Genomic DNA, 25,548 nt, shown 5'->3' on the forward strand with positions numbered 1-25,548 from the left:
CAAGGTTGAGAAAGGGGTGAGGTTACCCATCACATTGAACAATGGGGCAGATACAGGCAAGGCAGGCAAGAGTATAAATGCTGGAATCTCCAGCCAGTAATTGTTTTAGTTTTTTTTTTTTTACAAGTTGGGGATCTCCCAGCCCAGTAATGCAGCCCAGAGAGCCAATAACGGGGGCTAGGCCCTGCAGGACACCACACACCCACAAAACTACTCTGGGTAATTAGATTTGCTTGGGCCCGTGTCCGATCACTTAAATTCACAGAAACGCACTAAGCACTGAGAATAACGACCCTTTTGAGGGCTCAATTGCTCCAGGTGCATGTGGCACAAAAACACCGAAGCGGATAACCCGGGCTGCCATGCTGGTTCAGGAGAATTGAAGTTGTGCGCCAGCGTGGGGCAGCGAGATGCGCTGAGCATGTGAATTAGTTGCGGCTTCCTCTAGTGGTCGTAGGACCACATCGCAGTGGCCCCAGGTTCCATAGCATGTTCTCAGTAGTGACATCGGCCACGGAGGAGTGACTAGATTTCCCGCAGCCACACAGCATAGCAAATTAATAAAACACTACAAATGGCACAGAATAACACAGATTAGCACAGTAGCTGGAGCAGCGAAGGAGGAGGAGGAGGAGGAGGCTGCAGCAACAACGACGAAGGACTATTGAAGGGTCCTGGCCTCAACTGCTTGGACCTTGCCTGTTGTTGAACTGTTGACTTTTTCCCTAGGGGTTATGGGAAATTAAGTATTTTGTTATTCTCTAAATGACTGCTGTTAATAAAGTGAAGAAAGATAGCGTAATCCTCGCCTCTGGTCCTGACAAAGAATAAACACATTTTAGCAATTTACACATTTTTCACTTGCCCTTGTATAGGTGTGCAAACTTTTTTTTTCAATAATGTGGAAGTGTCTACATGGTGAAGTATATTCCCTATATTTGACAACCTTTGTTTTCCGCAAAGAAAAAATGCGTCCCTTTAAGACATTCTCTTTGTATAATAAATATATTTTTGCAGGACCTGAAAAAAGCAGGTTTGCTGGTCTTTGCAAACAAACAAGATGTGAAAGAATGCATGACTGTAGCTGAAATCTCTCAGTATCTAAAGCTAACTTCTGTTAAAGATCATCAGTGGCACATACAGGCCTGCTGCGCCCTTACTGGGGAAGGGTAAGATCTTGGTTTTCTTACATATCTTTTAATTTCTTTTTTTTTTTAGTTCATGTAAAATGCAACTTATTCAAACTCTAAAAGTAGATTGTGTATGAGCCTTTGCCTATGACGTCTTCTATATTATGTTTTTGCTTTTATGATCTTGCTTTGAATTATAATTCCTTAGTTTATATTTATTTACAATAAACCCTGCTTCATGTTTGTCTTGAATACGTATCAGTTATTGTGCAAGACAGAAAATCATCAGCGTTGAGTGTTTTCTTCAAATATCGAATTTTTAGGGGTTTCTGCTGTTTCCTCGTCTTAGAAGCTTCCCTGGTGTCCCACAGTATCTGTCAGAATTTTAGAACAGGATGACCGAGCAGCAAAAACTCTTGAGGTTATGTCATTAGCATCTCCAAATGTATTCCACGTATGCCAGGGTTGTCATTTTTTTCCCTGTACGTCACAGATGTGTGGATCCAGAGCTCCCTCGCTAACTGTTTCCTCGATTTCCAGGATGTGTGGTGGCATGCCTTTAATCAAATACCTTTTGATTTCAGGTTATGGTTTCTAAGAAAAAGAACCCTAACTTCCTCTTAGTTTAATTGGACTAGGTCCAGTCCTCTTGCGAGGGAACCTGGTCTACAAGGAAGTGCCATTAGCAAAACAAAAAGTTCATACTATCTTTCTTCAGACATTGCTTTCTACAAAGGAACAACATATGCCAGATTAATTTCAGCCTATCTCCGCAAAAGGCTCTAACACAGGGTCTCGAACCTTTTCTGTAACAACGTGGACGTAGAAGTCTTGTTACCCTATTAAGAACATATTCAATGGTTTAAAGGCTCCCTTCAGCGCACCACAGAAAATGTGAGACTCTGTCCGCTCAGCAGAGAAGGAGCGACCTGGCCGGTCCTAGCTGCTTACACACCACATCCAGAGATTGATACATTGCAAGCAGCAGAATTACATACACTTTACAGAGACATAGTGAAACTGTACAGGAACCTTACACAGTTCGTAATGCGAGCACTTACAATTCAGCCTACAAGGGTCAATTAAGCTGGTCAACCTCAAATGACTACGGCAAGACTAAGCCCACAAATGCTGAACATGATTATGTGAAGAATGCCCACTAAACGTGAGCAAATGTCGTTCCGGATAGCACAGAAAATAGCGCAGCTTGAAGCAGTATTTCCCCATACGGGCCCACTGGAAAAATACAGAATACTAACTGTTTGCTTGCCAATGGGAATAGCTCCCCCGATAAAGGATTGTTACACTTGGGGTTCAGTTTTCTATGCCATTTATACCAGAACTCATGGTACCCCCTCAATAGCAGTCATACCAGATATATTAAAACCAATACAGAATGAGTACGGGGCAGAACCGGGCCTGGATGTAGGGTGAAATTGATAGGCAATATTACCCAGGTATCAACAATTATGTTAAGTAACCTAAAAGGTGAGGCAGCAGCGGTGGCTATACGCCAATGCTTCAGAGAAGTTACTCCTGCACATTAGGAGCGAGAACTACCTAAAATTATTGAAGAAACGTATGCTTCGCTGGGTAGAGAACTTGGGAGCTAGACCTGGGTAACTAAAAAAAAAAAAAAAAGCAATCTTGAAAAGGATAACTCAAAGCAAGCACCCGATTCTTCTAAAAAGAATTGGGATACAATAATAAAAAAAAAATATGCAGAATATGTCACAATCACTGGGTGGGTCTCCTCAACAGGAGCCCTCTGATAGAAAATACAATCTTGAAAATCGCGATAAAATTAAAAACTGGTATCAGGATAGTGATGCACGTTCCTCTTGTTCCTTTCAGGGTTTATCAAAAAACTCGGTGAGGGAAGGACGGTCAGAACACAGATCAGAAGAGTGAGTCAAGCCAAAAGATTCACATCACACTTCAGACTACATTATCAAACAAGAAGATAAACACAAAACTAAACCTCAATTTAAAAAGAAGGTAGCTGGCCTTAAAATAAGAAATGCCCAGACTACTGAGGACTCTGCTACTGAAGGGGAATGGGCACTGATGATGCTAGACAGTGCAGCAGAATTAACAATAGCTCGCCAGAACCTGATGGAATTTCTGGTGACAGCAGCATTGAATGAACATGTCACGGTTGAGACACCAGATACAAGGGTAAGTGCCCCACATCGTTTATACAAAATTATGCACCAAAAGGAGGACGACAAACCCAGGAAAATGAAAGGTCTCTTTTGGGAGAACCTGACATATGGATATGATATCCTTTTGGCTGAAAAAGATTGGCCCTCTGAGTTTGTTATGGAGTGCCCAAAGGGGAAAGATGTAATTTTACAGGCTTTCTCCGACCTCGTTTCAGTGTCACTAAAATATTCATACTCGCAGGAGTGGGCATTAGTGCTAGCTCCCGCACTTTACGCAATCATTTAGGGTGGGATGCTGAGTCACCTCCCCATCAAATCCCATTAAAATCTACTCCGACTAACACAAAGGCAGTACCTAATAAAACACGATACAAAGAAACAGGTCAGGGAGATCTTAGATCAACTTGATTACCAAGGTGTGATTGAAAATTGCACCTCTTCCATGAATAATCCTTTGTTTCCTATAATGAAACCCAACAATTCATACTGCAGTGACGGCCCGTGTAGGGCGTTTTACCGGGGCGGTGACGTGGCGCAGAGGAGGGGCAGGGTGGGGGGTTGCAAAATGCGGCAAACGGCCGATTTCAGGTAAGTTACGAAAAAAATTAATAAAACTAATTCCGTTGCGCGCGCTGCATCGCATTTGGCGATGCAGCGCGCTCAACGAAATTAGTTTTATTAATTTTTTTTGTAAGTTACCTGAACTCGGCCGTATGCCGCATTTTGCAACCCCCCACCCTGCCCCTCCTCTGGCCACGTCACCGCCCCGGTAAAACGCCCTACACAGACCGTCACTGTCATACTGTCTAGTTTTAGACTACAGGCATTTGAACACATGCACACAAACATTTACAGTACAAAATGCACACAGTTATGCAATAATGATTAACATTGTGCAGAAAAAATTAAAAAAAAACTAGATATCTCAAATGGTTTCTTCTGCCAAAATATAGTGCCTCAAATAAGATATTTGACAGCATTCTTGGCTCTAAACACTAATTCTGTAGACTGCTCCAAGGGTATAAGAATAGCCCCAGGTTGTTCTCAGCAAGAGTAACAGTGACTTCAAAATTGTTATGAGGAGGCATTGTCCTACGAAGATGATATTTATCTGATGGACGTTGAGTTATTGGAACACTTGAACAGGGTGAACAACATAATTCTGGGTTTCGCCACTGTGGCCCACACATTTAACTTTAAAAAAATCATTGTCCTATTTTTGGGATATGAACTATCAAGTAAAGGAAAAAGCCTGGCAGCTAATGTTTTAGAAAAATGTGCGCTGCTCCAACCCCCAAAGACTCTGAAAGGTTTACAATCTATTTTAGGAGCCCTACATTTTGGCAGAACTACATTTTGGATTATGCAGAAAGGGTTAAACCTTTCTACGACCTAATCAGACTGGATTATTCAGTCCAACATTAGACACAGGAACATACAGAAGTTCTCTGTTCCGTACAAGCTGACATGATAGCTTCCAAACACTTACACACGTGTAAATATTACTAATTTGGTGATCCGTGTGGTTACGGGGCAATCGGTACTCTTACTTCACCTTCAATGAAGGCGAAACAGTACCGATAGCATACAAATCACATTTGTACACAAACGATGAAATGTGTTTTGCATCCGCAGAAAAGATACTAGGCAGCAGTACAAACTGCTGTAGTGAGAGAAAGAACACTAGCACAGGGGAAATGCATAATTGTCGTGACTCCAGTACTAACCTTAGAGGCGGTTACCAAAGCAAGCATTCCAAACGCAAAAGCACTGCATTCGCAATGGATACAATGGGCTGATTCGCTCACTGCAACAGATCTAGACTACAAATTTGATTCTGCATTAAAAACACAAATAATCCTGCTGTGCGAACAAGAATATCCTCTCCTGAATGAAATAATGCCTCTTGATCAGTATGAATACATCATTTACACTGACGGATCTGCCCAGTCTGCCGTAGGAAGAAAACAGCAATACAGCGCAGCATGTGCAATTGTGAAGGAACTTATGCGGGATGGCAAGTTCCGTCCTAGCAGTACGCAGATGCAGTCTCCAGTAGATTGCACGACACAGCTGGCAGAACTAAAAGCCCTGAAACTGGCATTAAAAAATACAGATCAGGAATTCCTCATACTTATTGTGTGCGATTTCATTTTATTGTGTCCAGTCATACAATGAATATCTTCACTTTGGGGCCAGAATGGGTTTAGAGATTCAAAGGTTGCACAATTAAGCACAAACAGCTTTGGGAACAGGTGGCAGAGCTGAAAAAATGCTTGCCACGGGGTCATGTAATTCACACTGAGTCATCAGCATGTTGGCGTGTATGTTGGAGGGAATTCATTGGCTGATAAAGCCGCCAAGGCAACAGTGCGAACTGCTGCCGTAGCTGCAATCTCTCGTTCTAGGACGAGGATAGACAGACAGAAAATGGTACCTGTCATTGATTCACGCAAAAAGAGCTCAGCCTTGCCAAAAGGTTTTCCACTCAAGTACTCCTACAAGTTAAATGTGCAAAACATTCTATATGGTCAAATTCCAGGAGAGGGGGATAGAGTAATACCAAACGTGGATCGCAGATTAGGATCACATCTAGCTGCACATGAGTGTCTGGGTTCAGCACATGCATGTATAGCTGTGACTGTTTCGCTACTAAAGCAGCGTTACTGTTGGCCAGGGCTTACTAAACTGACCAAGGGTTTTGACCTCGAGTGCAACATTTGTCAGCAGATGAAAGGTTCCATCGTAGCACGTCCATCTCAAACACCACTACTGATAACAGACAGACCTCTTGCATGTGTTTATTTGGACCACTGTGACCTCTTACAATCTGACTGGGGCTGACTGGTGGCAGTGGAATCATGCTCTAGATTCCTGTGGGTTTGGCCTCAGCGTTCAGCTGATGCCCGAACTATTATAAAGGATTTGCGAGTCTTCATAGGGACATAATCAATTGTCACATTACATTCCGACCGTGGCCCTGCGTTTAGCTCACAGGCTTACAAAGAAGCCATGTGACTTTTGGGTGTAGCATTGCAGTACTCCTCCCCGCATCATCCGGAGGGAAATTAGATTGAGGAGAGGAAGAACTGGGACTTATAGCAATCCTTAAGAGCTAGGTACTAGGCTCGGGTGGCAATTGGGTCAATCACCTATATGGGGTCCAGAGTGCACTAAGCATGCCAAGAAGATCACTGGGGGGGGGCCGTACTCCATATAAAGTCCTGTTCGGGATAGGAATGTGACCTAGACTGTGACAGCACAGTGGCGGATTGAAAACCATTTGACATCAATGATCATTTGGCTGTTTTGTAGGAATTCAATGAATTCCAGGCATTACAAAGCAACGTCCAAGTAAAATGCACTACCACTGGAGAAGTGAAAGCTGTTCGGCAAGACCTGCCTGGATCCCGAAGATCGGGGATCTGGTCAGATAAATAGTGGACAAAAAAGAATTTGGGCAATCTTACAGGGCCTGTACCTGTCCTGGCTGTGGAAGGAACAAGAACAGTACTCCTTCTGCCCCTTACCGGCTGCAAAGACGAGAGAATCATCTCAATTGATCTGATCAAAACACACTATGTGGCCGATACTCAACAGTAGGCCGCGCGGGCTCCAGGGTAGCATCAGATCTCCTCTCGCTACCATACAGGAAGTTCAGATGGGAAGATTAATTACATTTGAAGATTCTACTCCACAAAGTGGAGTTACCAACAATGGAAATCAAATAGGACTGCTGTAGATATTGGTGGACCTCTACTGCTTGTGTTCTATCTGCTACTGTTTTTCTAAGTGCTGTGTTTTTAAAGTATTGTATATTATTTTAATTCTCTGCTCTAGTGCTTTTTGCAAGATGCAGTAGGTTTTTAATTTACGATTGTGGTAAAACTGTTTTCCCGAATGCTGCTAACTCCTTGCTGCTAGTCATCGCTGTTAGATCGTGTCACTTAGATTTTGCACTGCTGCGTGTTGCAGGCTGCACTGGACCATTCTCTGTCCTTTCCCCCTCATACCTGGAACTTTGCTGGGCGGTGGGCTCTCTCCTGCTTCGCGTTTCTCCGGCAGAATTGCATCTGGCATTGCGGCCATTTTCAGTACCCCGAGTGGGACACTGAGAAGTGCCATCTTGAGTCGGCGGTCTAGTTGTTGCCGCTCGACCTCAAGATTCTCTATTTAGTGGCACCCTCATGGCGGACGCGCAAAGTGGGAGCGCCAAAGGCGTGCCTAGGGCAAGCCCGTCTGTGCCCGTCCACGTCCGGACCGCGGCCAGCGCCGACCACGTTGCACCTTTTTCCCCCTTAGCCAGATTAGTTTGGACCAGGGAGCAGCTATTAGGTATGTATAAATCGGCCGGTCATAGGCCTCTCTGCATCTTCCTTGACAACGACGCGAATTGCCAGGATTGGCTCAGTCAGGAGTTGCACTGCAATCACTGCACGTTCTCTCTGAGGAAGGAAGAGGGGTGGAAAAAGGCCTGTACCTCCCTTATAAAGTCGCCTACAGTACACCATATGGCCACCAGCTCTAACCTTAAGGCTTGCCTGATAAACTGTAGATCTCTATCAAAACACACAGACGATGTCTGGCTTGCATTGGAGTCCAATAGGTGGGACCTTATGTTTTTAAACGAAACGTGGTTAAAAGAAGGTACCAATCCTGATATTTTGTTGGCGATGCCTGTGAGTTTTCAGATTGTCACTGCCAATCAAGCTGGCAACAAAGGGGGGGCGGGCTTGCGGTGATTCTAAGAGAGGACTGGGAAATCTTGTGCAAGAGAATTGATAGTACTGGGATGATTGAGGCACTGTCTTTTTGTATTAAAACCTCCCCTGCATCTTCCATCACAGGACTGCTGGTCTATAGACCCCCAGATACTTTCGCCAGCCTTCTGCTTGAGCTATGTGGCACTATTGCAGACCTATCGTCGAGGAATGCCAACTCTACGGTCCTCTGAGACTTTAATGTCCACATGGACAATAGTAACTGTTCCCTGGCCACTCAGCTGGCAGACACTCTTAAGGGCGTGAATTTGGTTCAAAAGGTGTGTGCACCCACCCAGAAGACTGGCCACATGTTGGATCTCGTTTTTACGAATGATCCTACCTTGAATGTGGAGGCTCCGCTACCTCTAACCTGGTCGGACCATTGCTTAGTTCCTTTCAGCTGGACTGGTACTCCTTGGCACAATAATGCCAGCCCAAAGTATGAAAAAAAAGAGAGACTGGAGAAAGGTCTCCCTTGTGTCTCTGGGTCCCGCGATAGTCGACCCTAATTGAGCTGTCGGGTGACCCTAGTTGGTATGTATGTACCTTCAACGGCTGTGTCACATCAGCAATGGACAGAGTTGCCCCGCTTAAAGCTATGAATCGGCCAGGAAGAAGCCCTCTGCCCCCTGGTTCACCTCAGATCTCCGGGTGGAGAAATGCTTATGTAAGAAACTGGAGCGTGCTTGGCGCAAAGCCTACAACCCAGAGGCTAAGTGCGCTTACAGAACAGCTTTTAAAAAATTCCATGGGTTAAAATGTAACCCCATCAGAGACTATATTGCAACCAAATAAAGTCCTCTGATAATTTAGTTAAAGAAGTCTTCAAGATTGTCCAAGACTTTATTAAACCGTTGGCTTTTGGATAGCACCATTGTTCCTCGGTTTCTCTTTGTGAGGACTTATCTATTTTTTTTCAAGAGAAAGTTCAATCTATTTATTCCTCTTTTCCCTGGCTGGGTCTCCTACCACGCTAAAACGTACTCTAGACCCGCCTAGAATCTGGTCCGAGTTCAGTGCGTTTGGCCCAGAAGTGTCGCTGATTGAATTGAGTAAATGTAAATCAGGTTCGCCCGAAGTTAATTTAATTGTTGGCTGATTGGTTCAATCAGCAACTTAACCCTATTTGGAACTAGTCCCTGATGACTGCATTTACCCAACCTACTGGAAAACGACCTATGTCCTGCCAATTCTGAAAAAAGCGGACGCGGATCCAGCGGAGCTCAATAATTTTAGGCCTATCTCCCTCCTGCCTGTCCCGGCCAAAATCCTTGAGAAGGAAGTCCAGAAGCAATTGTCCAATTTCCCTTAGTCTAACAACTGTCTTTACGACTCCCAATCCGGCTTTAGATCTGGTTATAGTACAGAGACAGCCCTTTTGGAAGTAGCAGAAACTGTATGTGAAGCCTTAGACCTGGGCAGCTTTGCAATGCTTGTGCTGCTGGATTTATCCGCAGCCTTTGACAGTGTCTCACCGAATCCTGTTGGAGAGACTTGAGCTCCTGGGGGTGGCTGGTACTACGCTGGCCAGGTTCAGCTAGTTTTTAGAGGGCTGGTCACAGCAAGTATTTCTTCGTCCCTGTAAGAAAGTGGCTCTGTATATACGGTTCCCAAATAGGTACAATGTGCACAGAGTCCATAGTCCCCAGAGGTTTGGCAGAGGCTAAAGTTAGATATAACCTTACTTTCTGAAGTGGTAGCTTGGTCGAGCAGTAAGGCCGTTTCAGAGCACAGTGTAAAGCATTTGTTGTACACACTCCGTCAGCAAATGGTCTTACACACTCAAGAACTGAACTCTAGGCCAATGGTTTTGTATCAAGATATAGTTGTTTTATTTTAGAACCAACAATAGGTATCAAAATATACTTTCTCAGAATGAGATACTTTAGTTAAGTACTTTTTAATGAGCAATAGACTTTTGAATGCAATAGTTATAGTTGTTGCATTAGGCAACACAATTTCAAACACAATTATACATTGAGCTCAATGGGAATTTCTAAGTAAATGCAGTAGAATACTTTTAGGATTACTTTTCTAACCTCAGGACTGGATCCTAGATTCAGTTCTGGGACAGTTCCTGGAAACAGGTAAGTAAATACGTCTTGGTTACAGGAATGATTTTTAAGCAATATTATTGTATTTTAAAAGTTGACACTTAAAAACATTTTCACATAGAATCACCAATCTTATCCTATGGGAGGAAATTCACATAGCAGGTAAGTAGGGTTATCGTTACTTTTTCGAACTCCGTGTTGGATCCTGGATACAGCAATAGTGCATCTCCTGTAAACGGTTGGAAGAAAGCGTTTTTATTATACAGGCGATTTTTAAGGAATATTTGTAAGGTTCAAAAATCGACACTTAGAAGACTTTCTGGTGAAGACCAGGCAATGTTATCCTATGGAGGAAAATCAAGTTAGCGGTAAGTACGGTTGTAATTACTTAGCAGGGTCAGTGCTGGGCACCAAGATCCAGCACTGGGATCTCTCCTGATAGCAGGTGAGTAAATTTGTTTTTGTTATTCGGCTGATTTTAGATGAATATTTTAAAGTTTCAAAACTCGACACTTAGAAGAATTTCCAAGTGAAACCAGTCAATGTTACCCTATGGAAGAAAAGTGAGTTCTCGGCTTTTGGGTAAGTACTCGACTGGCAGAGTTAAGGTTCTGGGCATAGACTCAGGGGTCTCCCAGTGTCAGGTAGGTACAATAGTTACACCCTCAGCGGCACAGGGGCAGCCGGGTGCAGAGTGAGTTAGGCCCAATGTTATCCTATGGGAGGCAGGGGGCCTTCGGTTGGTGGCTGCTGGCTAGCAGGCCACGTGGCTGTGGGAGCTGGGCTCCTGGTCACTTACTCAGGGCAAGTGGGGAAGTAGATTAGAGTAGAGGTTGCACTGCCAGGGGCACTCGGGCGGCTGGGTGCAGGGGGCTTTTGAGCCGTCGGGCGCTCAATGGATTTCAATGGAGAAGCTCAGTGACGAACAAAGGCTGCAAGCTCGGGGACGAAGATTCTTCAGGTGCGACCACCACTTCGAAAGGTAAGTTGGGAAGTTGTAGGATAGGTAGGTACCCAGGATCTGGGCACAGGGGGCCGCAGGGCGCCGGGTGCAGGGGTGTCTTTTCGCATCAGGAAATCTTACCCTCAGCTGGTCGCAGTTGGAGGGGTCCCTGGTTCTGAGGCTGCAGGCGTCAGGAGCGTCTAGGTGGGTCCTTGGGTGCTGGATTCACTCCGGCACAGGCCAGGCTTGGCGGGTGCAGAGTGTGCAGGAATCGCGGTTCCTGGCTGATGCCAGGGGCTTGTTACTTGCTTTGAGCGGTACCACTGCTCGTGGGAGTCCCAGTTAGTCACAAGGTAGTCGGGTCCTCCGGGGTTTTTGAGGTTGCTGACCACTGGAGACGCCAGGGTTTAGCAGGAGCAGGTTCGAGGGTCAACACGCATGTAGGGCTGGGGCCAAATCAGTTGGTGTCTTCCTCTTGTTAGCAGCTGCACGGCAGGTCTTCTTGTTTCTTGATGATCTTGCTTGTTTCGGAATCTGGATCTGAGGAAGGAAGGTTCAGGGTGCCCCTAAATACTAAATTATGGGGTGTTACAGGTAGGTAAAGGGCAGGGACCAATGGGTCCCTTCCCTGGGGTGGGTACACCCCCTATCCTGCCACTCCTGTGGGAGGGGGCAGTAGCCTAGTCCTGATTGGGCAGGGCTCCCCATCTTCAAGATGGCGAGAGCCCGGGGATGTGCTTCACCTTGCCTCCCCAACTGAGGGGTGGGGTTGGCAGAGGCCGGCACACCCACTTTCCTTCCTTGGGGTTTCCTGCCAGTCTTCCGGCCAGAGTGGGGGTCAGAACCGGTAGGGGTCCGTTGCTGAGTACAGCAAGTGGCCTGGAGAAGCTCACAAAGGCGGCATGCCTTTGAAGCTTCTCCTGCTCATCCTGGGGGAGGAGACCTAGCACCTCGCACAGGATGTGCATTGTTGCAGGTCCAGGAGAGCGGATGGCTCTCTACCCAGGGGTCCAGCAACATGTCTGCTGTGTGGCAGCCTAGGCAGCCCCTCAGACAGGATGTGGATTGTGGGTTAGGTTCAGGGGCCAACTCTAAGTTGCCCTCTGTCGAGCATCTTACATTAAATCCCACACTGGCATCAGTGCGGGTTTAATGTGCTGAGAAGTTTGATACCAAACTTCTCAGTCTTCAGTGTAGCCATCATGGTGCTGTGGAGTTCGTGTTGACGATCTCCAGCACCATATACTCTTAAATGGCAGCACTGCACTTACAGTGCCCAGGAATGGACCTGGGTACTGTAGGGTAACAGGGCTCATGCACCTGTGCCCACACCACTCGCATAGGGCACACAGCTAGAGGGGTGACTGAGATATGCCAGAGCAGTGTGTGTTGTGGGCATGGCACACAGGGATGTGTGCCATGTTGACTCTGTTTTGTATTGCACCAAGACACTCAGCCTGCAAAGGCAGTGTGTGTCTGTGTGTGTGTCAGGCTATAGGGCCTCTAAGGGTGGCACAATAAGTGCTGCAGTCCTTAGGGCCTTCTCTGGTCACAAGGACCTGGGTATGTAGGGTACCATTTACCAGGGGCTGACATGTGGCCAGAGATGCCAATTTGGTTTAGGCTTCATGCGCAGTTTTAGGGAAAGAACATAGGCCCTGGGTACCTGATTGGCAGGAGCCCATGGCACACTCAAAGTACATCAGCAATTCAGCAAAAAGTGGGGGCATACCATGCAAGAAAGATGGGACTTTCTCACAGTCCCTACATCGCCTCACCTAAACCCCTTATATGTGGGGTGCCCCAGGGTTCAGCTTTGAGCCCCACGTTATTTAATGTATATCTTACCCCGCTTGCTTCCCTAGTCGAGCAGTGGGGAGTGAAAGCTGTCTCCTATGCTGATGATACTCAGCTGGTATACTCGGAGCCAGCTTTCGACAACTTTAAGAACTGATTAACATTTTGACCTGGATGACGGATTGCTACCTGAAATTAAATACCGACAAAACGGAGGTGTTGTTTTTCAATCAACCCTCTCCACCGAACGCCAATCTCTGGTGGCCGTCGGAGCTAAACCCCCAACCCATCTCAGTTGACTCTGCTAGCAATCTCTGGTTTAAATTTGACAAGCACCTCTCTTGTTAAGCCCAGATCTGCCAAGTCTCCTCTGCCTGTTTCTGGAAATTAAAAGCCTTGCGGAGATTCCTGCATCTCCTACCTATGTCCATAGGCTGTGGGCCACGCTATGGTTGCATCAAAGTTAGACTACGCCAATAGCCCATACTTAGGTCTTCCAGCTTATCTAACTCCAAGACTGCAAGTTATTCAGAATGGTGCGGCCAGACTTATTAGAAATGTGTTGTTTCATCACCGCATCTCTGCCCACCTGCGGAGCCTCGATTTACTTGCCTGTCTCTTACAATCGCCTTTAGAGCTTCCAGGGTAGGGGCCCTGTGTACCTGAGACAGAGTCCGGAAATATCACCAGACTAGGGTCTTGAGATCCAATCTCCAGCAACTTCTTAGGATCCCCCGTTTTTCTAAAGCCAGGATCAGTGGTTGTGCTTTCTCATTGAGAACTGCGTCTCTGTGGAACTCCATGCCTGATCACCTTCGTGAGGCAGACTGAACAAGTATTTCAGAAAGCACTGAAGACCTGGTTGTTTGCCCGCTTGAAGCCCATTCCTCTCTTCTTCTGCTGGAGCCGCTGGTAGTGCCGGGACACCTCCATTGGAGGTAGCCGTGCGCTGTATAAATGATCTATTGATTGATTGATAGTACCTGTTGAAATTGAACAACATCAAACTACAAATGAAACACAGATCTCAATTCGGCCTAACACCGACATGTATGTGAATATTTCTTGAACGGAGGCATCACCCAGTTCCTCAAAACCTGCTGAGCTACTAAAGATAGATCAGACTGCGTCTGGTTAGATCATCTATTTTGACGATTCCTCATCGAATCCAAGTGAAGCCAAGTTACCGCCACCGCCTGTTGTCCACAAACAACGAATTTGTGATTTCTACATTTGGCTGAAAAATACTTACTTTGTTTTTTACTGGCTACAGCTCTGGATTGCAATTGGTCTAATGTTCCTAGTCCTTTGGATTGGTATAGTGACTGTCTTTTTCTTGCTACTGAATGAACATGATCTCCCAGAACGCTCTGCAGTATAACATGTGAACTTGGTCTTGAAACCACATGCATCATCACACTGTGAACAGAGGGACCTGTCCTTAGTGAATATTACAGCAGTTTCAGTTCCTGAAGGAATAGTATGGGATAGCGTTTCTTATGATGTATATGGTCCTACTGAACTATTAAGAATACCCCATTTATCTACACAAATTATCTTAGTGATATCATCACCTCTAGTGCTCTCTCTGATTGGGATATTGAAACTGCGCATACTATGCTATCTGATTTAGAACAATCTGCGGCATTTTCAAATGATGAATTGTATGATGGTACATCTAATTTTGACACCATGTTTTGTTACCAACGCTATGGTCACCATTGTTTGCACAAAGAAAGTATCCCACTTAATGTTTTTGCTTACCATCAATGGGAATATTGCTCAACACCGCCAAAAGGTAGTTTAACCACATTTGCAGAAAGGTTTGCTTATTTTTCTGGGTTTAACACTTCAGACCCGATCTCTTATTACTACAGGCTTGCACCCACACCTGCAAAGAAAAATATGCTCAATAACACTAAGCTGATATACTCTTCCTTTATTTCCCAACTGTCTTTACAGGGTTTAGGATTTTGGAGGTATACTATAGACACAAAATCTGTCTGGGGGACTAAAGATTGTCAAGTTCAGGGAACTGAGGCCTTATTTCGAGCCTGCCTCATACCACGTCAAATGATTTTCCTGAATGTGACAGTGCAACAGACTTCCTGTCTTTGGCTAGCCAAGATCAAGGACTTGAACTCCCCTCGGATTCTCTCACTTACACACTTTGAGGGATGACAAAATTAGACACAACACAGTGAGGATACACTACACTACATGCCATGCTACATGATTGTCCGTACAGTTCATCTGACCCCAATTGGAAGGAATGCTTGGTTTGATTTATCGACACAAATAGGTGTCAATAAAGATTATGGGGTACCTCCAAAGGGTTTAGTATCCATAGGCCTGATCAGTGCTATGTTCAATCAGAACACTCAGGTTGGTGACCTCTTACAGTGTTGGGAAGTTATGCTTAGAGTGGCTAAAGACCTCAACACTGTCCCAGGTGAAACAACACTTATCCCTTCTCTCAGATGACGTGGATCTTAGGGATCTTTTGTTAGGTCCCCAGAAGCCACGTCAGAAGCGTTTTTTGTATGCTATTTACAACAAGCTATGGAAAATCTCTCAGCAAGAGGCTGCTGAGAGACTACGTGAGATTGATGGGGTTAACCTAGAAAAGGCTTTAAAAGTGGTCGACCATGGTATGACCACACTTTCATCTAGAATTTATTCACTGGGCAACATCGTGTCTTATGCTATAGATGTAATGGAACAGGATTTGTCTATTCTACAACATGGACAATCTCAATTGCGATCCATTCTATTATTTAGCTGGACGCTACACTCATTGCATTCTGGCCACGTGCCTTGGCGTGACATCAACAGTACGACCCTGTTCTCTGTATACAATCTAACAGACTAACAGATGGTAATGGCATGAAGAGATGCAAAATATACCATGTTGCACATTGAAAAATGGGACCAATTACCTTTCACCGTGGCTGAGTCACCTTCCACAGAATGGTTAATCCATTGCTATATTACACTGCCAGTCACAACCTTCCAATTTCAATACTGTCTCCAGTATCACCAGGTAGGTAGATATGAAGGGCTGGGAGAAGGATACATACATGAGTACTGGGAATTACCGTACAGATTTCGATGTAGGAATGGGGACACTGAAGTTTTCTCAGCGGTTCAAACTGAAAGTGCTTTAAGTGGTTCCTTAATTTGCGAAGACCTTTTGCTTCATGGAGCCTGTAATGCTTTGGTTGCTAACTTGTCTTGTCACTTGAAGGGTTCCCCAGCTACAGTGATTCATCTGGTGTTCGAGCTGCTCTTGAATGAGAGCTATTTTGTGCTGAATGATCAAGGGGGTTGTTGGATGTTACCAGGCATCAGAACTGTAGTCACAGTAAGTTCCAGGGTTACTTGTTGTATGCAAGTATTGTTTCCTCCGACCCACACAGTTAGGGAGGCAACGCTGTGGCCTTCATTGAATTTTTCCTTTATACAGTTTGATTCTCTAAGTAGACTGAAAGCCATGCTTTTGCAGAAGCATGTGGTCTTAACCTCAGCCCGACAGACTTTTGATCTTCAGGTTGCAAGGTCTTCATCTGAGATACAGGCACTAGTCCAAACCGCTTCATTGTGGGGAAATGGGTCATCGTATCTTTAACATGTCTGATACGACGGAGATCGTGCACCTATTTAAATGTATAGGTTCGGGGCTATTGAGCAGCTTTTAGACCATCTTCTGAGTTATTCTAGCATTCATAGACTCAGTACTGGGAAGCATTTTTGGAGGGTTTCCGATGGTCCTACTACTTATAGTGGGTATCCTGGTTTTAATTTTCTTGTTACGCAAAGGACGGCCCAGTTCATCGAGAAATGGCAAACCACTTCTGGTGCGACTTTGTCTTGAATGCATGATTCTCCATCTGGGCACACCTCAGCTTCAGGAGCTAAGCGAGCATTGGTTCCTATTGTTTAGACCAGTCTGGATAGACTGCATCTTGCCTGTGTTCCGCTGCCTATTCTGCAGATACGAATGTGTGTTGGACATATGTCTGACCCTTCTATTGTTTGCGCCACCGGACATAGACGTACTGCTGGACGTCTCAAAGGCCCATGTGAATCAGTGTCCTCCGCATATTCCCATGTTGATGACTGCATTCTTAGAGCTTCCGTGGGATGCTTCAGCTCCTGTCGGAACAGACAACGGCTCTGCAGCAGGCTCACAGGTATAGAGTGCTTCCTCGGTGGCTGGTGTGGCAGCTGAAGAAAATCACCTTTGCTCGATTGACCTTCTACAAGAGGTGTTACAGGGACCATCGTCTGCGAATGCGAGTGACCGTGATGTTGCGTCTCCCACACAGGACACATAAACATTTGGCTCTCCATGTGATGGGAACAATTCGGCCTTTTTCCAAAACAACCAAATTGGAATGATAAACATTGTTTTAATTTTTTATTATTTTTTTTGGACTCACTGAGCACCATGGTTTTTGATGTGCTCAGTCGGTCTGAGCATATATTGACTCTTTAGAGGACTTTAACGTTTTTGAATTTTAATAGCATTCTTTTTACATACACCATGTTTTTAGATATTTTTAGACACTGGATTTTGTGGCGATGTTTTTATGCTTTTTAGCAGGCATGCTTTTAGCATTAGTTGACCTTATCGACCTGTAAGGCGTCCGTCGTCACAACAAATTCTTGGGAGAAATCATAGGCCATAAGTACCGGTGCCGTGCACATGGCTTCCATCAGGACGTCAAAAGCTTTCTGGCACGCGTCTGTCCAGATCACCTGACGTGGCCGCTTCTTGAAAGTCAATTCTGTTAAGGGGGCCACAATGGTGCCATAACCATTGATGAATCTCCTGTAATAACCAGTGAGGCCTAAAAAGACTCACTTCTGTCTGGGTATTGGAGGTCCCCAAGCCAGAATGATGTCAATTTTGGGCTGCACCTTGCCGCTCCCTACTTGGTGTCAAGTACGCCACAGATCCCTACCCTATCTGGCACTTGCTGGCCTTCAAAGTGAGGCCTGCGCTTTACAGAGCCCAAAGCACTTCCTGTAGGTGGTTAAAGTGGTCCTCCCAACTGGAGCTGAAGACTGCAATGTCATCTAGGTTGGTGGCACTAAAGTTCTCCAGCCAGGATCTGCTTGACTAGCCTTTGGAAGGTGGCAGGGGTGTTCTTCAAACCAAAAGGCATAACCTGGAATTGGAAGCGCCCTTCTGGTGTTGAGAATGCTGACCTCTTTAGCCCCCTTGGTCAAGGCAACCTGCCAGGACCCAGATGTTAAGTCAAACGTGCTGAGGTACTTGGCAGCTCCAAGCCAATCTATGAGCTCATCAGCTCTGGATATGGGTTGTGCGTCAGGTTCTGTGTGGACTACAGTGGGACTACAGGACTAAGTTCAGGTGTGACACGTGGGGGGGCAGACTTGGGGTCAACACCACTGGGCTGGACCACGGGCTGTTTGAGGGCTCAATAACCCCCTAACACCAGCATCTAGGAGACCTCCTCCTTGATGTTAGCCCTCACTTTATGAGACAATCTGTAAGTGCTGTTCTTTACAAGTGTGCTGTCCCCAGTATCAACATTAAGGGTACGCCATTTAGTGAGTCCGGAGGTAAGGAAGAACAAAGAGGCACACTGCCCCAGCAACTGGTGGCAGTCTGTTTATCTAGGGTCAGTGTAGGGAAGAGGCTTACACCCTCCACTAACCCATTCTGCTCCTTGGCAGATAGGAGGTTGGGGAGAGGTTCACTCTCTTCCATTAACTCATTAGTAACCAAGTGCATGGTAATCTCAGACCTCTCAAAGGGGGGCTTGAGGCAGTTCACATGCAGGACCCTCAAAGGTTTCCTAGTAGTTTTGAGGTCCACCAAGTAGGTGACCTTACTCTTGCGCTCTTTCTCATCCTGAGGCCCAGACAATGGTCTTGGAAGGCCCGTGTCTCCACTGGCACCAGTATCCACTCTTTTTTGCCAGGCTGAAACTCAACCAGAGTGGTATTCTGGTCGTACCATTGTTTCATGTCCTCCTGGCTAGCTTCCAGGTTCTCTAAAAAACAAATCATGCTTGTATACAAATTTGAATTTGTATATAATCATGATTTGTGATTGATTTGATATAATTTTTAAAGATTTGGTTTTGATGAATGAATATATTTAATAATTTATTCTAATTGTATTGTTTTTAATCATTATGATTTTTTTTAACAATTGAAGGATAAGTGGATTGTGATAATATTGAATAGTTAAACTTTGTTGTGATATTGGAGGATCTATGATACATGGTCCATGACTGTTTGAATTGTATAGATTTCATATTTTAATAAAATATTTTTTGTATATAGACATGAATAAATATTCTTGAATAGGAGGCATGTGTTGATTGTCAATTTTGATAGCTGTAACTTTTCAGAGTATAGTTATTGGATCTAACGTTAATAGCTACAGCACACAAGCGAGGACCTTGAGATCCAATCTTTAGCAACTTCTCCGGATCCCCCGCTTTTTTAAAACCAGGATTGGTGGTAGAGCTTTCTCAGTGAGAACCGCATCTTTGTGGAACAGGCGAAGTCACTGTCCTGAAAGGGATAGCTTTCGGGTGGCATGGACCAACAAGACAGCAAATTTGTTGCCCATGGCTGCCTTGGGATCCAGAGGCCCCACAATGTTGATGCCAACCAGCTCAAAAGGGGAGTGATCTCCAGTGAAAAGTTGAAGGGGAGTGATCTCCAGTGAAAAGTTGAAGGGGAGTATGCACTCCACGTCCACTGCCCCCACCTCCCCTGACTTGCCACTCGCCTGGCAGGTAGGACAGGATCTACAGAACGCATCTGAGACCTTCCTCATTTGAGGCCAATAGAAGCGGGTGACAAGCCTGTTAAAGGTGACCGGAGCTCCACCTCCTAGCACTGGTTAGCAGTTGTAAAGTGCCCAAAAGCCAGCAAAAATGAAGTCCGCAAAACAGGTCAGAAGGTAAAGCGTCCAGGGAACCACTCCAAGGATGCCAAGTCTAGCATTATTGCAAAGATAATACAGAGTATATAAGTTGCAAGATAGATATCTACATCCTAAAGCAACAATGACGGAAGCCGTTGGAGCTAACATGTCGGGAATACATGACAAAAGATTGCCATTGACCTAAAATAAAATGCAAAATCCCCTCGGAGACCAAGAACACTGCTTCAGCATTTTGCACTCTATCAGAGGACATTCAGAAAAAAGCTGTCTTGCAGTACACCCAAACAGTTAACAAAGTATACACTACAGCTATAACTAGATCATTCACAATTGAATGTAGTAAAACATAATCTGAAAGCTTGGCCATACAAAGGGAGGTTTAATAGCCTACTCTTTGGGGGGGGCGGGGAGGGGGGGGTCTGGTTTCACCAGACACACCCATCTCCAAGAGGAGAGAAATTAAAACCAGCATTAGCAAACTCAATAGATCTCACCTATTCAAGAGCTATTGGCTTTGCCAGTGCATTTTAGCCGTGTTTTACACCAGCGCGGCTGCTGTTTAGCATGGTAAAAGGTTACTGGTGTAAAGTGGAGTGGCAAAAAGTGGAGTAGAGTGGAGGGGTGTAGAGTGGATAGAGTAGAATGTAGTAGTGTGTCAGAGTGGAGGGGCATAGAGTGGAGTAAAGTGTTATGGAGTAGCGTAGTGTAAAGTGTCATAGAGTGGAGTGGTGTAAAGTGGATTAAAGTGGCATCGAGCATCGTAGAGTGGCCTAGTGTGAAGTGGCATAGAGTGTTGTACAGTAGGGTGGAGGGGCATAGTGTTGTAGAGTGGAGAGGCGTAGTCTGGGGTATACAGTGTACAGGTAAGTAACTTGTTTTGTTCAGCTAATCACAGGGTGCTCATTAGAAAACTCTGCAATTCTGAGTGGGAGACAAAGAAGATCCAAGGATGTATATCAGGAAATAGGTTGAGTCTGAGACGGAGAGAAAGCAAGATATGAGTGAGAATACGTGGGGAGGAGGAAGGAGAACTGACTAGAGGCTGAAATCAGAAGGAGAGGTGGAGGTGGCACTGAAAAGAATGATGAGATGGAATGGGCAAGGATGGATGTGAGAGCAGTGTGGGGTAGAGAATAGTTAGGCGAAGTGTCAACTAGGGGATTAGGGCAGAGGAAAAGTCAGGTGGTTCAGAGTACTGGGCTAAAAATAACCGCTAGACATGGATAAAGAGTGGAAAGCTAAGACAGACCAGTTTTGTATCGGTCTAGGGCGCAAAAAGTAAAATGTTCTGTTAGCCGAATTGCCCACCTGTGGCAGGCATCAACTGTTTTGCTTACTGCTTGCATTATATAACCTTCCTTTCTGGGTTTTTTCTCTTATGTCTCTTAATTTACTGTTGTAAATGTATCGGTTACTTAATCAATAGCATTTGCATGCTAACTTTTACATTTTTTTTTTGCAGCCTTTGTCAAGGATTGGAATGGATGATGTCAAGACTCCGGATCAGATGACCACTGATTACCTCTTTAGAAAGACACTACAAAATAAAAACCCGTATCTTTCATTCCCCTGGCAGTTGCATTCTTACCAAATGGTGTATCTAACAGAATTTGGTCAAAGCATTTGTGCTACCACAAAGACCAGTAACAATTTAGACAATTGCTTTGAATGGAAATTCGAAACTCCGAGGTTCAACCACAATATACTTCCTCGGGACATTGCTCTCATAAACTGGGACTATTTGTATCTTTTTTTTTCCAGTTCAATCTGCTCGGTGATATGTATTATTTGGTAAGTATTAAAGTGAGAGGACATTTTTAAATCTATTTTACCATTCTAAAGCCCCATTAGGTGAGTTTCTTTTTAAACTCCGTAAACAAATCAGTGATGCAGGTATTGACGGACCAGTATTTTTAACAGATGGCAAACATGTTACAAACAAAATGAATCCTGTACATATTGTATTTCTGTATGTATTGTATGAATGCATGTATGTTTGTTTGGAGGAATATTGCCTTGATGAATAATGACAATACCCTGCTAACGTCTTTGCAAGGGTGTTGTACTCGCAGAACGGTTAGCAGAGTGGTGGTAATGTAAAAAGGGGGAAATGCCTTAAAATAAACTTCATTGTGGTAAAATGTTTTCAAACATAGCATTATTTTAGACCTTTATATCCTCAGCAACAATCATCATCATCATTAGTTGCTTGCTTTAACTTGCTGATGTCTCAGTCTAAATCAATATTCACTTTCTTGAAATTTAATAAGTTCTACCTGAAAACTGGAAGGAATAGATCAAATTGCATTTCGCATTGCAGGTGTCGACTGAAATACCTGCGTTTGAGCTGACTCTCGACAGAAATAAAACCTTACATTTTATTTTCATGTTGTCTATGCAAATTGTAGACTAAATAATCTGCATAGTACTTATCACAACTGAAAAAATAGATTTTTCCCTGGCAGTTATTTTCCCTCCGTATTTTATATTTATGCAACCCACATGTAGTCTCAGATTCTGAAAACCGACCTTTGTTCTTTATTTTTAAAGTATTACATTTTATTGACACACTTATTTAAGACGGGTAGAATTTACCTCTTGAATTCCCCAAACATATAAAAATAACACCGTATATTGATCAGTTTTTTCTATAGTTTTGACTTCATTAACTGTTCCAAGAAAATAAAGGTTGCTCGAATGTCAAAGGCCTCAGATTTGCTAGGACATTCGAGATGTCAGCAGGAAAGAAACCGATGGTCGTGGTAGTTTTAACCCTAAGTCAACTCATAAAACTTTATTTTTGCATGTTTTGTAACTCACCTGGATGCTGCCGATATTGACACCAGTGTGCATTAGCCTTCCACAGATAATAGTCTGCCTTCACTTTAGCATTTGCACATGCGTGTAAGCTAAGCACAATACTGTATACCATAGATTGATCTGTTTGCCAGCTGTCATGATCTTTTGTGGTGATAGTGAAGATTAAGCGACTGTCATACCTGACCCATATGCCTTTTTACTGAATATTTCGCTTGCATGACATACATTACGTGATAGTTTAGTGTGATAGAAGAAAAATATTAGCTATTTTAAAAATGAAAGAATTGAAAGTCCCCAATTTCAAAAAAATACAAGGTTGTTCTGTTAATGTGTGTATAATTGAGTGTGTCGTCTCATGAAACTGTATAATGATGCATACATTCACCTTCATGCACTTAAAATATCAGTGTTGTACATGAACCTGAATATTGCAAAATGTAAATATATATCGTCCGAAGTAACTGCAAAATTTAATGCCCAAGGTTGTTTACACGGCAGTTACCAAAACATAAATGTGTAAATTCTGTGAGTAAACTTTGAAACTACTTTTTAATCACAAATGAAATAAAATATTTCTGAAAACGTAAAGACTATGTACGTCATTGTTAGAGGTGATGTATTTTTCAGCACATTATTTCCGGTTGTAATCAGTTTTTTGTCTATGCTAATTGAAAGAAATATATTGCATTTGCATCCAGTTAGCTTTTTGGCTTGTGGCTCCTGGAGCAGAAATCGTTCGGGCGAATCCTGTGGTGAAATTGATCACACAGGAGGAAGTAGATGGAATTTTCACACAAACTCCTTGCACTCCATCACATAGGGGTGGGTGAGAAAGGACCATCACATAGGGGTGGGTGAGAAAGGACGTGCTTGAAATGTAATGTGTGGAAAGTGAAGTGACCATGAATTGTAGTTGAGACACCTTCATTGTCTGTATGCAGAGAGGCAGAACCTGATGCAGAGGCCTGGCCCGGGACCAGGGTTCAATTCCCCGCCTCGGCGGGTCTTGGGCTCAAAAATTCCACGGACCTGATAATTCTCGCCTCGGTGCCTATTCCAATCATGGAGTCCCACTCTGCAACTCTGGGCAATAGCTTGCTTAATCTCCACAACGGCCCCCACGACGCTAAGGATGCCTGGCCTCCACCTTGGGGGTGCCCAGGAGTGGACGCCTCACAGGGAAAGCCAGGATGGGTTCCACAGCGGTATTCGTACAAGCGCCTTGAGACCCTTGCGGGGGAGTAGTGCGCTATAGAAGTATCAAATTTACATTTACAAATTTACATGTGACTTTCGCTATCTTAGTGGTAATTGTAGGACTGGATAACACCGGAAATGCAGATTTCCGATTCAGAAGTTGATGTTTTAAGCAGCGTAGGTGTCACACAAGGACACCAGTAGACCATAACCAGGTTAGGCTCACGCTCGGTGCTGATCTATGCCTTGTCCCTTGTCTGTATCCCGTTCATCCCTGTGTTCCCCTTTACCCAGACACCTCTCGCCTCCCGTTAGGTCTATGTAGAGTTTCTGCAACAGTGCAGAGAGTGTGGGCCTCACCCCCTGCACACCACTGCATGACGTCAGACATTTCTGCTGAGACTTTTTTTTGTTTTCTTTTACTTGGTGCAGATAGATAGTCCTCTGTATTGGGCTATGTGATACCTGTAATATACAGTATTGCTGGCTGGGTACAATATTTGCAAATGGCCCGCCATTTGGGTCAGAAGACGAAGCCCCAGGAGAGGTGAGAAGGGCTGCCTTCTGGAAATTAATGCTACATATGAATGAGGAGTGCCAATACTGGTACACAGTGCTGCTGCTGTTGGATCTATGAAGGCTTTACGATTACTAGACTCTGAATGCCATGGTAAGTGCATCTGAAAAATGACTGGCGGTGTTGTGTGTTAGTAACCCATTTCAGTCTCTCTCCCAGTCTCCGTTAGCCACTGGTATGTATAGCTACACTTGACATGGTTATTCATATACTTAAGCTGCCTATACATTCACCAACGTGGTGCAGCCCACTTGGGGTTTTGTGTCCAATCAAGAGAATGTTTCTTGAGATTTTTGCATCATGCCCCTTATATATACAAGTAATACAGGTGTACTGGGGGTACATCATGCTATAACATGTATTCATAAAATGTTAATAGAGCAGTCATTATAATATCAGAGAAAAATGTGTTACGAATATCTGATTAGAAACCGATGTAGCAAACATTCTTATTTGTATACATGTGCTGGATTAGGGGTTTGAAGCATTTTTAAGACTTCCTGGGTTCTACTTTGGTATATGATGAACACCAATGGAATTCCACTGATCATAGATACAGGCTCTTATGATGAAGAGGCTAATGATCTGCACGGCATGTTGGTTCTCCAGTTTAGTAGATGTATCTGGGTTGGGGCAATACAAGTTGTTAGTGAACTAAATTGCTCATTGTAAGCTTTGAGAGTAGCGGTAGTGTCATGATGGAGAGTATTTGAATGAAGGTTTGATGGAAATCAAAAGTAAGCTCCAAAGAATGGCTGAATCTGGTCTCTGCAGCAAGATGGCTGTTGAAAAATCAGTGGTCCACACCGCTATCTATGGATCATCATTGTACTTTGAAATCTTGATCATCTGTGACTAGATTTTAGGCTTTGGAAATCGATGGATCACCACATGCTAACGCGGAAATGGTAACCCCACCCCAGCACAACAACAACGGCTAAATGTGAGCAGGGAAGAGGACCTATGACCTCGCCCATCTGTCTTAATTCTCATGTGAAATGGACTTCTTTGTCTAGGATTCCTTTCATAACAAAATTAATCTGTCTTGTTTTTATATTTCAAAGTTTTGTGTTGCATTTGTATACATTCGAGCACTGCATGCCCATATAACACAGCATAAACATGTAAGGTAGTTGGCTATCACTCACATCAGCATGTATCTCTAATC

General features: G+C 44.3%; 1 protein-coding gene across 1 annotated transcript in view; it reads left to right on the plus strand.

The window, feature by feature from the left end:
- Nucleotides 1–23,194, plus strand: part of ARL5A (ARF like GTPase 5A) — a 203,197-nt gene extending 180,003 nt beyond the window's left edge. The window contains exons 5-6 of the mRNA XM_085645541.1: nt 1,018–1,169; nt 21,249–23,194. Of these exons, the coding sequence (XP_085501667.1) occupies nt 1,018–1,169; nt 21,249–21,297 (201 nt within the window). The 3' untranslated portion in view covers nt 21,298–23,194. The remainder of the gene's footprint in view (nt 1–1,017; nt 1,170–21,248) is intronic.
- The last annotated feature ends 2,354 nt before the right edge of the window (nt 23,195–25,548 follow it).

This window comes from Triturus cristatus, chromosome 3_1, assembly GCF_964204655.1.
Source record: "Triturus cristatus chromosome 3_1, aTriCri1.1, whole genome shotgun sequence".
Classification (NCBI taxonomy): Eukaryota; Metazoa; Chordata; class Amphibia; order Caudata; family Salamandridae; genus Triturus; species Triturus cristatus.